The 12,064-nt window shown below is 47.3% G+C and overlaps 1 protein-coding gene and 1 long non-coding RNA gene across 2 annotated transcripts; both read right to left on the reverse strand.

Annotated features, from left to right (window-relative positions):
* Window positions 1-218: 218 nt before the first annotated feature.
* Window positions 219-1,944, reverse strand: LOC147348732 (uncharacterized). Its single transcript, XR_015151959.1, has 2 exons — window positions 1,534-1,944; window positions 219-710 (listed from the first exon to the last, which is right to left on the reverse strand). It is a non-coding gene; the product is annotated as an uncharacterized LOC147348732 (long non-coding RNA).
* Window positions 1,945-3,962: 2,018 nt separating this feature from the next.
* LSM3 (LSM3 homolog, U6 small nuclear RNA and mRNA degradation associated) lies at window positions 3,963-12,040 on the reverse strand. The gene is made up of 4 exons (XM_086368941.1): window positions 12,008-12,040; window positions 10,721-10,831; window positions 8,503-8,598; window positions 3,963-4,361 (listed from the first exon to the last, which is right to left on the reverse strand). Exons 1-4 carry the CDS (start codon window positions 12,026-12,028, stop codon window positions 4,281-4,283), a joined length of 309 nt encoding a protein of 102 aa, XP_086225067.1. The 5' UTR covers window positions 12,029-12,040; the 3' UTR covers window positions 3,963-4,280.
* Window positions 12,041-12,064: the final 24 nt, after the last annotated feature.

Raw genomic sequence — 12,064 nt, forward strand, 5'->3', positions numbered from 1 at the left:
ACGGCAGCCCACCAGGCTCCCCCGTCCCTGGGATTCTCCAGGCAGGAACACTGGAGTGGGCTGCCATTTCCTTCTCCAGCCAGTCATGAAACACCTAAGCTGCATGCACACTGACCCCCCCAGGGTACTCGAGGGCCTGTTACTAGATTCCAGAGCAGTGACTTCCAATCATAACATCTCTGCTATGAAGTCTGTTCCAAAAACTTTGCCACTAATAATTCATTAATAATCAAAGGCTCTATTTTTGTGTAAGTTAGGGGAGATGGCAAGTTATTCTTATATAACAGGCACTCTGTCTCCAGCTCCCACCCACTCTTTCCCCTGGTTCCTTTGAGAGAAGTACCCCTCTCCTCACTCAGACCAGATTATCCCTAGGTGGATAATCTGACCCTTAGTTCTATGATGGGCACGTGGCTCAGGCCCAACCAATCAGTGTGCTCACTCAGTCGTGTCCGACTCCTTGGCACCCCATGGACTGTAGCCCGCGAGGCTCCTCCATCCATGGGATTTTCCAGGCAAGAACACTGGAGTGGGCTGCCACCTTTCTCCAGGGGATCTTCCCGACTTTGGGACCGAAGCCGCATCTCCTACACTGGCGGGGAGATTCTCTGCCACTGAGTCACCTGGGAAGTCGTCCTCTAGGTTCCTCGCTTTCAACGCTGCTGCCGGAAGAGCTGCATCCTCTCACCTCCATGCTTCTGCCCTCGTCCCTGTTGTTGAACACATTAAAAACAACGTCTAATTGAGAAGCGTCCATCTCACATACACCATCTAACTTCTGATTTTGTAACCTCTAGGGCACTTTGCCTGACGAAGGTCATATTTGTCATCCTTACATTCTCAGGGCCCTCAGGCTATCTGTGTAGCACCTGCAAACTTGATAAATCCTTTCTAGAAACCGATGGCCCTTCAGTTGGTTTTCCCCTCAGGAATCTTAAGTTTGGTTCAGCTACCCCGCTGGGTTTCCTCTCAGATCTCTGTGCTGAACGGCAGTCCTCTGACCCCCTTTTCCCCGGATGCAATAGCATGAAGGCCTCTGCACATGGTGCACGCGTGCCAACTCACTGCAGCTGGGACGGCTCTGTGTGACCCCATGGCCTGCAGCCCCCCAGGCTCCTCTGTCCATGGGATTCTCCAGGCAACAATACTGGAGCGGGTTGCCACACCCTCTTCCAGGGGATCTTCCCAACCCAGGGATGGAACCCAAGTCCCCTGTGGCTCCTGCACTGCAGGCAGATTCTTCGATGCTGAGCCACCGGGGAAGCCCTTTACACATGTTATCTTTTCTCTTTTCCCTGCTTTTTTGCAAAACACTTGTAACTGTGAGATCACGTAATAGTTGAGTGAGCGATTCAGGGACCATTGCTCTTCTGATCCTAACATATATTGGGTTCTCCTCGCCATGAAGGCTAGGCAGGGACCAGCACGTGAGCCAGTCGAAAATGAAAGCTCAGCAGCTGGCAAGCAGCTGGCTGTAATGCTGGATCTGCTACTGGGAAGGGCCTGCCCAAGAATGAAATCCACGAAGCTCACCAGAGCCGAGGGACACAAGCATCACTGAGCCTCTGGAGCCTGCCAGGGTGACTCCCGGAATTTCCAGTGACTTGCCATCCAGTGCAGGTGAGCATTGCTCACAGCTGGCAACCGCTCGCCCAGTGGAACATTCCTCCCCTCCGACTGCAGGCTAAAACGTAGGTATGTATTACAGGCATTCCTTGCTGATCGTGTTTCACTTTATTGCTTATTTTTTTTTAACAAATTGAATGTTTGCGCAACCCTGCATTAAGTTTCCTGGAGCGTTTTTTCCAACAGCATTTGCTCACTTCATGTCTCTGTGTCACATTTTCATAATTCCTGCACCAGTTCAAACTTTTTCACTGTCATGGTAATCTGTCATCAGTGATACTGGCTTTATCGTGGGGGTCTGGAACCAAACCTGCAATAGCTCCACAATGTGCCTACATCTGTCACAGAAGGATGTGTGAAAACAGCCTAGTTTGGGCAGACCTTTAAAAACCACTATTTAAAACGTATGAAAAGTGCCTATTTGCAGCTGATGCTTTTAGTCTTACTTGGGAAGCTCAAGTTACTCAGGTTTTAATTGGGGCACGTGTCACCTCAATGCTGAGTATGTACCCGCACATTTTGTCTGTCCATCCTTGTTCGTGGGGAACCACAAGTCGGGACCATAAGCCACCAACACGGGGATGCAGGTATGGCATCTGCTAGAGAGGCTCCCCCTTGAGTGATGTGATACCACGTTGCAGAAACTACCAGTCACCAGCTCCGGTGACATTGGGCCATCCAGCTGGCTGGAGCTCAGGGTGCCGTGCAGCCCTGGAAATCCAAGGCACGGCTCTGGGGCCCTCTGACTGCACCCTCTGAGGGCAGCACCCCTGTAGGCCTGGAGAAGCAGCCTGGCAGGAAGCTGCTTGAATGGCCCCTACTGTGGCTTGGGCCCCAGCTCCAACCCTCCAGGCAGGCAGCCTGAGCTCCGTAAGGGCTCGCAAAACCCGTCTGGGGACACGCAGAGGACTATCCTGCAGGTACACTTTTTTACTATTTACTTGGCTGTGCCAGGTCTTGGTTGAGCACTCGGATCTCCAACCTCCGCTGTGGTGTGCAGGCTCTCTAGTTGTGGGATGTGGGACCTAGCTCCCTATCAGGGACGGAACCCACAGCCCTTGCATTGAGATCGCAGTCCCAGCCACTGGACCACCAGGAAGTCCTATCCCCTGTATCTTAGCAGCAAGGACTAAGCAGACGTTTGCATAGAGCAGCTGGGTTTTATGTGCACACGATGGCAGCTGGGTCAGATGGTAAGGTCCATGGTTTTTAGAAACATAGTGTGTGCAGACCGTAGTCCTCACAGCCAAAAACAGTTCTATGTAACCTATCAACTCTAGGAGAAAACACAGAAAGATGACCAAGAAAAGAATAGAGAAAGCATTCAAGAATTAAGCACAGATACCAGATGCCACAGGGAGAGAATCGGAGTGGCCATCACCAGCCTGTGGTGGACATCAGGAGCCAGGGCTGCCCGCACGCTCCCCCGGGAACTGCCTGGGACCCACAGGCAAGAACTGAGAGCTCACGGAACTTCAGCTTCTCGTCACGTCCTGCAGGACGTGCCACAGGGGATGCCAGAGAAGACAGGCACAAAATGCCTCTGCTCGGTGCACTCTGACAAGAGATGGCAATTATCACACGGACCGACGACAGCGGCTCCGAAACAGTGTTCTGTTCAGGAAGGATGATCCAGAGGATCGACCGCTCGCCACCATCACAAACACAGTCCCACTTCTTCAACAGTGAAGAGGCTGCTGGAAGCAGGCTCCCTCTTGGGACTCCCTGAAGCCTGGACCAAGTGTGCGGATGCAGAAGGTTCTCTCCTGTCTTCTGACATAGATGAAGCCTCTGTCGGCTTGCCCACACTTGTTTTCCTCGTCTCCATTAACTTGTAGGAACAGGCACAATAAAGAAAATGAAACCACTTTATACAATGTCTAACGAAAGCATCTTTCTCGCACATGGCTTAAAACCCTGCATGTTGGCACAGTGCGCTAGATAATGGATTAACCACCACTGAAGCCCGACCTTAGAAAATCAGGCCAGACAGAAGGAACAGCACCGGGCTTCACCGTTCACCGCAGTGCTAGTGTTTCCGATGAGACGGCATCACCACCACACCTGCCCAGCCAGGTGGTTCTGGCTCGGGCGCTGGTCCCTGCGTGCTCACGGCATCCCATACACGTATGCCACCACCAGCACAGCCCTCACTGCCTGGCAGTCACTGCGCCTCAACAAGTGCCTTCCCGAAGGGTCCAGGGAGGGACACAGATCCACAAAACTACAGTTCCCGGGACTCAACTTGGTGCTGCAAATACAGCAGACGCAGAACAAGTGGACGACTGAACGGAAGACGTGCTTCTTTTAAAGAATTCACAAGACAGGAGACCACGTTAAAAACCAAAGCGGAAACGACACATTTAATTTAAAGAAGAAACCCAGAAATTGTGCAAAAAAACAGTGGAGCAAATCAATTCCTGAAAAAGCTCTGTATCTTGATGATCGCATTTATTGGAAGGGTTGGAGAAAAATAAAAATGCCGTTTAGCTGAAGAATTTGTGAGTTATCTACAAACCAACTTATTTCAGGAGTGGAAGAATTCTTGGTTACTTCTTAGTATCAAGATGTACATTGGTCTCTCCTGAATATCTTCCACATTCAAAGAGGCAATCACAGTATAGCCATCTTCCACACAGGATAAATTCTCCATTTCAGCCAACTCTCAGTGGCGGGGCAACTAGCACAACACCATCTCCCCGTACAAAGAGCATCGGAATATTCCGTTTTGTTGACTGGAAGAGGGAAAAAAAAAAAAAACACAGAACCCATTTGTACAAATTTGTAGTAGTGGTATTCATTTTCTGAGATAGAAATTTGGAAACAAAAACCCACAGATTCATCGTAACACAAACAGATGGCTTTAAAACCCTGGCCACTTACCTTTGTGACACAAAGAACCATCTCCGGAGTGTTTCTTTTCCTGGAACACAGCCGGGGGAGGGGCTGCAGCCATCCAGGCAGCCCGTCCCCCCTCTTCCCGGCACACAGCTCGACATTCCTCACACTCCCGGGTTCTAACCAATGAGAAGTGAGCAGGAGTGATGGCTGACCCTAAGCCTCCCACAAAGGCCCCTCTGGAGTCTCCCCCCGACATGGACTCAGACTACGGAGAACACTGGGGCCGGCAGAGCCAGTAAGCCGGGGTCCCTGACTGAGCACGAGCAGGGCTGGTGCACCGAGCTAAAGCCTCGCTAGAGACTGTGGGCACAAATAAAACCCTCCCCTGCTGCTTCACTGTGGCACTAATCCACTCACGTATGGAATGGGTATCTTTTGTGTGAGCCAGGGGACGAGCCTTAGGCGGTAAGGAAACAGACAAGGAAGGTCTGAAATCTTCTCACGCCTCAGTAAAACTGTTGCCTCAAGTGAACTGAAGTGAAGTGGCTCAGCTGTGTCCAACTCTTTGCGACCCCATGGACTGTAGCCTACTACGCTCCTCTGTCCATGGGGTTTTTCAGGCAAGAGTACTGGAGTGGGTTGCTATTTCCTTCTCCAAAGGATCTTCATGACCCAGGGATCGAACCCAGGTCTCCCACACTGTAGGCAGACGCTTTACCGTCTGAGCCACCAGGGCAGTCCCAAAACTGTTGCCTAGAAAGTAGCTAAAAAGTAGCCTAAAGACGTCCCAAACCTAGGTTCTGGGGAAAAGGTTGGAAAAAGCCAAACATTGGTAGTGTTGCTGTTAATCTGATGCGCTGGGCAGGGCAGTGTAAGGAAGAGATGAGCTCAGGCGATAACTAGCAGGTTTTCAACCAGCGATGATAAGAAACAGAATTCATAAGGTCAGAAAAGCCAACTGTTTTTAGACTCCAAACTGTGGACAAAAAGCAAGAAAAACAGCTCCGAGGCACAAAGCAGCCCTGTCCATGTTCTCAGTTAAACAAACTCAGCCCTAAGGGGAAGATGAGATAAGGGTGCTCCCTCCCCATCCAAGTTTACATTAGCAGGTGACCCGGGGCAGCCAACATTACTTTGTAGAGGAGCCCACGTTAGAGGTGGGTAACTAGAGACACAAAGGCCTCTGTGAGTTTCACCGAGAGAAGGGTTTCGGGGTTACGGGCCCAAAGAGCTGGCTGGAAAGAAACAGACGGGAAACACAAGAAGTCCTAAGTTCTAAAGAAATGGCACTCACAAAGGATCCGGTGACTGGCTAACAAAAGCCTCTGACAAACTGAATATCCCAGCATACTTCAGTGTTTCTGTCAACACTCTGCAGCTCCCATATTTAACAATAAAAATACAGGTAACCAATAAAAAGTTCTAAACAAAGAAAGAGTAAGGTTTTTTTAGTATAAGTATGTCCCAAATATCGCACAGGTCATACTTTCACTACTCACGCCTCCCAGGGGATCATCACTTAAGGACCAGTGACTGCTCAGGGTCCTCCCCTTTTCTGAAAGCGAGTGTTTATGGTGGCGGACATCCTGTCCCTGCTCTGCTGCAGTGCAGGCGGGAGGGACAGTGACAACCTGTCCTTCTTAGCTTACAGGAATCTGTACAGCTGACTCCATGTAGCTCTGACAGAACTGTTTCTGTGCCAGGCAGAAAGTACTGGTAATAGCTAGGGTTCCAGAACTTTTTTTTAACATGTAAAAACTATGTTTTATGAGCTTCTTAGGTACTGGAACATAAAAAGAGAACCCTGAACAGTAAATTCAAGTAATACCTGTAAATTTAGTATGTTAAATCAAGTATACCTATCTGTCAGCCATGAATGGATCTAACTCTTTGTATCTCTCAGCGTTCTCAAGTTTTACTGTGCATAAGGTCACCTGTTTAACAGCTTTTAAGGCCGTTTTCTGGCTCCATGCCCAGAGATCCTTACTCCATAGGCCAGGGTGGAGCCTGTGAACCTGCATTTCTAACAAGCTCTGGGTCTGCCCATATTTCAAAACTCTTGAGGAAATTAATCCTCCCAACAACCATCAAAGTGAGCTTAGCAGCGGAACCTTCCCAACTGTAGTCTTCAGATGAGACCCCAGACCCTGTGCAACCTCATGAGAGACCCTAACACAGAAGACCCAGCTGAGTCTGAACACCTGACCCCCAGAAACTGCAAGCTGGTAAGTGGATGTGCTTTTAAGACACTAAGGTTTGGGCTGACTTGTTATACAAAACTCTGAGATAAAGGGTCCAAATAACTTAAGAAAGTCACGATCAGAAACAAGGAATTGAGAATGACCTCATTTTGAAGGTGAAGAACACCAGGAGTCTAGTTTTAGATGTACTGAGTTTAAGATAACATCCAAAGTGGGTATTTATGCAGTAAGAATATTAGAAAAGAGAGATGCTCAGAAAAGACACAGATTTATCCATAATCATAATGGCCACCACCCATCACCTGCTGCCAGCTTCGCAAGCACCAAATGCAGTGCATCTTGGAAGGCACAATTACTGTACTGGCATTTTACTGAGCAGGTCCTCGAGGCTTAGAGAATTTCTAGAATTTGCCCACGGTTACAAAACTCATCAGCAGCAGCCAAGATGTGAACAAAGATCTGTTCACCCAGAGCTCAAGCTTTTATGCTGTGCTGTCATCACAGACTGATGCTTAGAGCAGACAGTGACTACCAATTAACACGTGTGAGGGAAAAACACACATTAAAACAAAAAAATCCATCCATGTTCAGAAGGAAAAAGAATACTAGCCAAGGAGTCAAGAGTGCCTGAAAAGAGGAGAGCCGGGATAAAGCAGAAGCACAAAAACCAACAAAGGCTAACATCGGAGCACTTACTATGTGCCTGTCGCCGTCTAAAGGCTTTTCACGGAATCTCTCAATGAATCCTCAACCGTAGTATGAAATGAGTTGGTATTACCATCCCTATTTTACAGGCATGGAAACTCAGTCACAGACAAGTTGGGTAACTGATAAAATTATAGAGCTGGTAAGCAACAGAGTCAAGACATGAATCCCAGCGGCCCTGTGGCCTGAGCCTACACAGGAAAGCACGATACTAGAGGAGGGTCAGAGACGGCTTCTCAATACTTACAAGACTGAAGAATAAAATGTGCCAATATATGGAAGATCTGCATAATTCAGTGAACTAATACTTTCCAAATGACCAGAGTTTGATGTAACAAAATTATGCATATATACAAGATCCATTCCAAGTGCAAGGTACCAATGAACCTACATATAACAAGAGTATGGAGGTTCACCGATGTAGTCTTAGATTCCACACTACAACTAACCTTTAAGAAACTACTGCTCGTTGAGTTTGGGTGTAGCATCAAAGGCAAGCATCCACAAAAACTCTGTCAATCCCAGTTAACCTATCTGTGTGATGTTCAACCACAGCGTAGCACAACAGATTAAATGCAGAAGAAAAGATGCAATTAAATATTGTCTATTAAGACAAGCATTTGCAAAACATAAAACAAAGACACTCCTCACTAAATGTTTTGTTTCAGAAAATATAGTTAGTATTCATGAGAATGTTACTTATGTCAACATGCAATAGATTTATTGTTTTAATGAGTTAATATTTTTTAATTTCTCAGTTTTAGTTTCCAACAAGTACTGATAGATAAATTCACATCAAACAAAACATCGTCCTGTATTAATGTTACTCACAGCCGTATCTCAATGCATCCTGGCAAGCCAAACAGAAGTGACCAGTGTTCCTGCCCAGCAGTGAGGAAGTCACGTCGCAAAGGTACTTCCTGCCCAACATATCCCAGGTAGGAAGCGGCCAAGCCAACACTGGAAACCCAGGTCTGTCCAACTCCAAAGCCTTTGCTTTTAATTGTTACATTCTACTGAGCCCATGAATAGGTATCAAAACATGAAAGGCTTTCCATAAATAACTATTAAGTTGTTGTATTCTGAGAATTGACATTTTGAACGTGTTGACTAGAACTGCATGACTTACTTTATATATCTCTTCATATGTTTCTTCATCAATTTCTATAGTTGTCACAGTTTCTTCCACATCTCCCAATATCATATTTAAATGCTGATCATAAGCCTGAAGTGGGAAGGTGAGGGACCAAGAAATTTAATAAGCAAATTAGGAAAAAATAAACAGGGCTTACCATATGCAAATGGATCAATTACAAGTAACACATAACATTAACTTACACCACAAACTTTACATGCAAATAAAAAATAACTCTGCTGTGCTAATACACTGTTTCTTTGCAGACCATCTCCCACGATTACTTAATTGACCTAACACAAATATAAAACTGTTTATGGTCAAAGATGAATTTACTCAAAATAATTTGAAGTTTTGTATAGTAAAGGAAAACAAATTCTGTAACTGCTAAGATGACAGCACTGGTTTCATAAAGGCACAAGATGCTGTCACTCAAACCTCCCTGTCCCAGACAACACCAAAGAGTAAACTCGCGTGGAGCAGCACCTGCGCATCTCACAGCCTCGCCAGAACTAACTGCTCAGCACAGTCAGCAAACAGTGCAGCTCGGATACTCAGGGATGCCCTCAATCTATGCTCCAAAGCTCAGGCATCTGACCAAATGGTGAACCTCCAGAGCGGGGGCAGAGGGTCTTGTTTAGAACCCACTTCAGTTACTTCTAGTCAAGTGTTAAATGGTTCACCAGCTCACATCAAAATAAGAGCAGCCAATTAGCAACACAGGGAAGTGCCAGGCAAAGCACACCAACAAGGGCAAAGATCCACAGATGAGGCCCCAAAACAGAAGGCGGGGTGGGGTGGGGCGGGGCGAGGTCATTCAGTGCAGAGGGGAATGAGTCCACACAGGGACTGAAGAAGCGGGGCGGGGAGGGGGCATTCAGTGCAGAGGGGAGTGAGTCCACACAGGGGCTGAAGAAGCGGGGCGGGGAGGGGGCATCCAGTGCAGAGGGGAGTGAGTCCACACAGGGGCTGAAGAAGCGGGGCAGGGAGGGGGCATCCAGTGCAGGGGGGAGTGAGTCCACACAGGGGCTGAAGAAGCCTCCAAGAGTTAAGGCAACATGTCCGTCCGGGAGGGCCTGTCTATGTGCCACTGGCCCAGGTAAAAAAGCTCAGTTCTATTTTTCTCTGCAAAGTTGCCACTATTCCATGTCCTGGGGCTCATCTTCCTTTCTGCAATTTAAGATTTAGCACAGGAGGTTCTTTACCTTTAGGTTTCATATTAGGTAGAATCATGGTACTGAAGAGACAGTGGAAGTCAGATGGCTTAGGTTCCTAGTCTGGCCCTCCTTTCTACTGGCTGTCACCTTAATCAAGTAACTTTACCTTTCTGAGCCTGAGCTTCTTCAAATGCAAAATGGGGATAATGAGTATCTGCACTCACAGAGTTGTTATAGAGATTAAATGAGATATTACAGGCAAAACACTCAGAATAACAGCACCTGGTTTAGTGCTGGATAAAAACTAGTACTTTAGGGTAGAATGGCAATGATAAAAAGAACACACTCAGCAAAGAAATAAGTTACCAAGAAGAGACAAAATCTTTTAATACACTCTCTTTATGAATAAATGGAACCACCTCAAAGGACCAACCCTACGGAAATATTTATATGTGCAGATGTAAACAAAGGTCTACGTATAAAAAGCAGCCTTACTTTTAGCAGCAAGAAATGGAAAACGAATTCTGGTGTCACTACTGCCGCGTAAAGAATCCTGCAAAGTCATCAGTGTATACAGTGCAAGTATATGCACACAGACACATGCTCATGTACGTAAATACAGAGAAAAGACCTGGAAGATTACAGACCCAATAGAAGGAACGGCTACTGGTAGAAGAAATAGCATTCTACTTTTACTCTACGTGTGTCTGTGCTATCTAAAATTTTTCACAACAAAACACAAGTTAATATGTATATATGTCAGTAGTTTAAAGAACACTTAAATAAGAATGGAGAGCAAGTAAATGTTATTGACAAAAAAATAGAAAGGAAAAAATGAAAGAAATGAAAGTGTTCTTTAATAAATACACCATTTCCATTAAGAGGAAAAAATGTTAAAAATATGAATAAAATACCACCGCATTTGGCCTTTAGAAATATGGGTGACTCTCCACCTCCTTCCGGTCAACAGTCAGCACACTCTTCCAGAGCAGACAGTTTCCACCTTTTAGAGGAGGAGGGAGAGGGAAACTGTCTCAAGGGGTCAGTTCACTCACATGCAACCTGCCTCGGAGCTCTCTGTCGTTCCTCATCTTCACGTAGATGCGCTCGTCCAGGCTGAGCCGGATGAGATCCAAGGGCTCTTCCACAGTGTTGGTCGTTTGTTGCTGATGAAAGAAACAGGCTGAGTGGCGCTACAGGACTAGAGTGAAGGATCGGGACCCCCGCGCCCTGTGTGGCAGCGGGCGAGCGCTTAGCCCCCCGGCGCCCCAGTCCCCTAATCTGCACAATGCGTGTACCAACAGCGCCTACCTAACACCGCTGTTGTGAGGCTTGAAGGACAGTGTATGAAGGTGCAGAGCAGTGCCCAACACTAAGTGCTGGATTACGAAGAAGACAGAGAGGAGTCAGGACAAAATAACATGACTCTGTTCCCTCAAAATCCGAACTGTCTGACCCCATCTCAGGGTGGAGGGAGTCACTCTCTCAGGGACTTCACATTTATTTCAAGTATCATTTAGTAGACTGAAGACCATACACTTAATGACTACCACATACGAGAGAATGCTAAGCAGAGATCAATGTTTGAAGGAGGATTATGAATGCAGCGCAGGGCAGGCTGAGTTTAGGGCGCCATTTGGCCCGTAAGATGAATATATCAGTATTTAGCATCCAGTATAGAATAATGGGTGAAGGCACTGCCTGTGACTCTGGGCGTGTGGGCTCAACTCCTGATTCTGACACTTGGAAACTGGGATTAAAAACCGTGCCATCTCTAATTCTCAGTTTCCCTGTTTACAAATGACGGGTAAAGAATCCGCCTGGCAATTCAGGAGACGCGGATTCGATCCCGGGGTCGGGAAGAACCCCTTGGAGGAGGAAACGGCAACCCACTCCAGTGTTCTTGCCTGAGAAACCCCGCGGATAGAAGAGCCTGGCGGGCTGCAGTCCACGGGCTCGCAGGAGTCGGACACGACTTAGCAGCATCCTCCCTTCATGATTATTGCCAGGAGTAAAAAAGGGCCAACGTATTAATTTGATGCATTTTAAATAGTATCTGGCAAACAGAAATATACTCAAGAGAAAGGAAGTGGCGAGAGTGAGGAATAATTAGTTTTCAGCGGGTTTCGAACAGTAAAAGATCTCAAGGCCCGACGTAAAATTCGGAGGGGGCGCGGTTAGCCAAAAGGCAGATTTGAGGCCGTGAAGACCCAGAAAGAGGCGGCACAACTGGCCACCTTTCTGTGAGACTGGAAAACGCAACCCTGGTAGGCAAACCCGCGCAGAACCAGGGCCGGGAACAAGTAAGCTGCTTCGGAGATGGCGCTTGAGAAGACACTCACCTGGTCCACGTCGTCCGCCATCTTTCAAACCCTGCGCTCTTTCCCGCCTCTCGCGAG

This window comes from Bos grunniens, chromosome 22 (assembly GCF_055505025.1).
Source record: "Bos grunniens cultivar Pamir isolate PY7600 chromosome 22, Bosgru_T2T1.0, whole genome shotgun sequence".
Lineage (NCBI taxonomy): Eukaryota > Metazoa > Chordata > Mammalia > Artiodactyla > Bovidae > Bos > Bos grunniens.

Coding starts and splice junctions, on each gene's coding strand:
- LSM3 (XM_086368941.1), bottom strand. CDS start 12,028: ATGGCGGACGACGTGGACCAG. Junction 8,599..10,720: donor AGCTCCGAGGCAGGTTGCAT/GTGAGTGAACTG, acceptor TTCCCACTTCAG/GCTTATGATCAGCATTTAAA. Junction 4,362..8,502: donor CATATGAAGAGATATATAAA/GTAAGTCATGCA, acceptor TCCCTCTTCCAG/TCAACAAAACGGAATATTCC.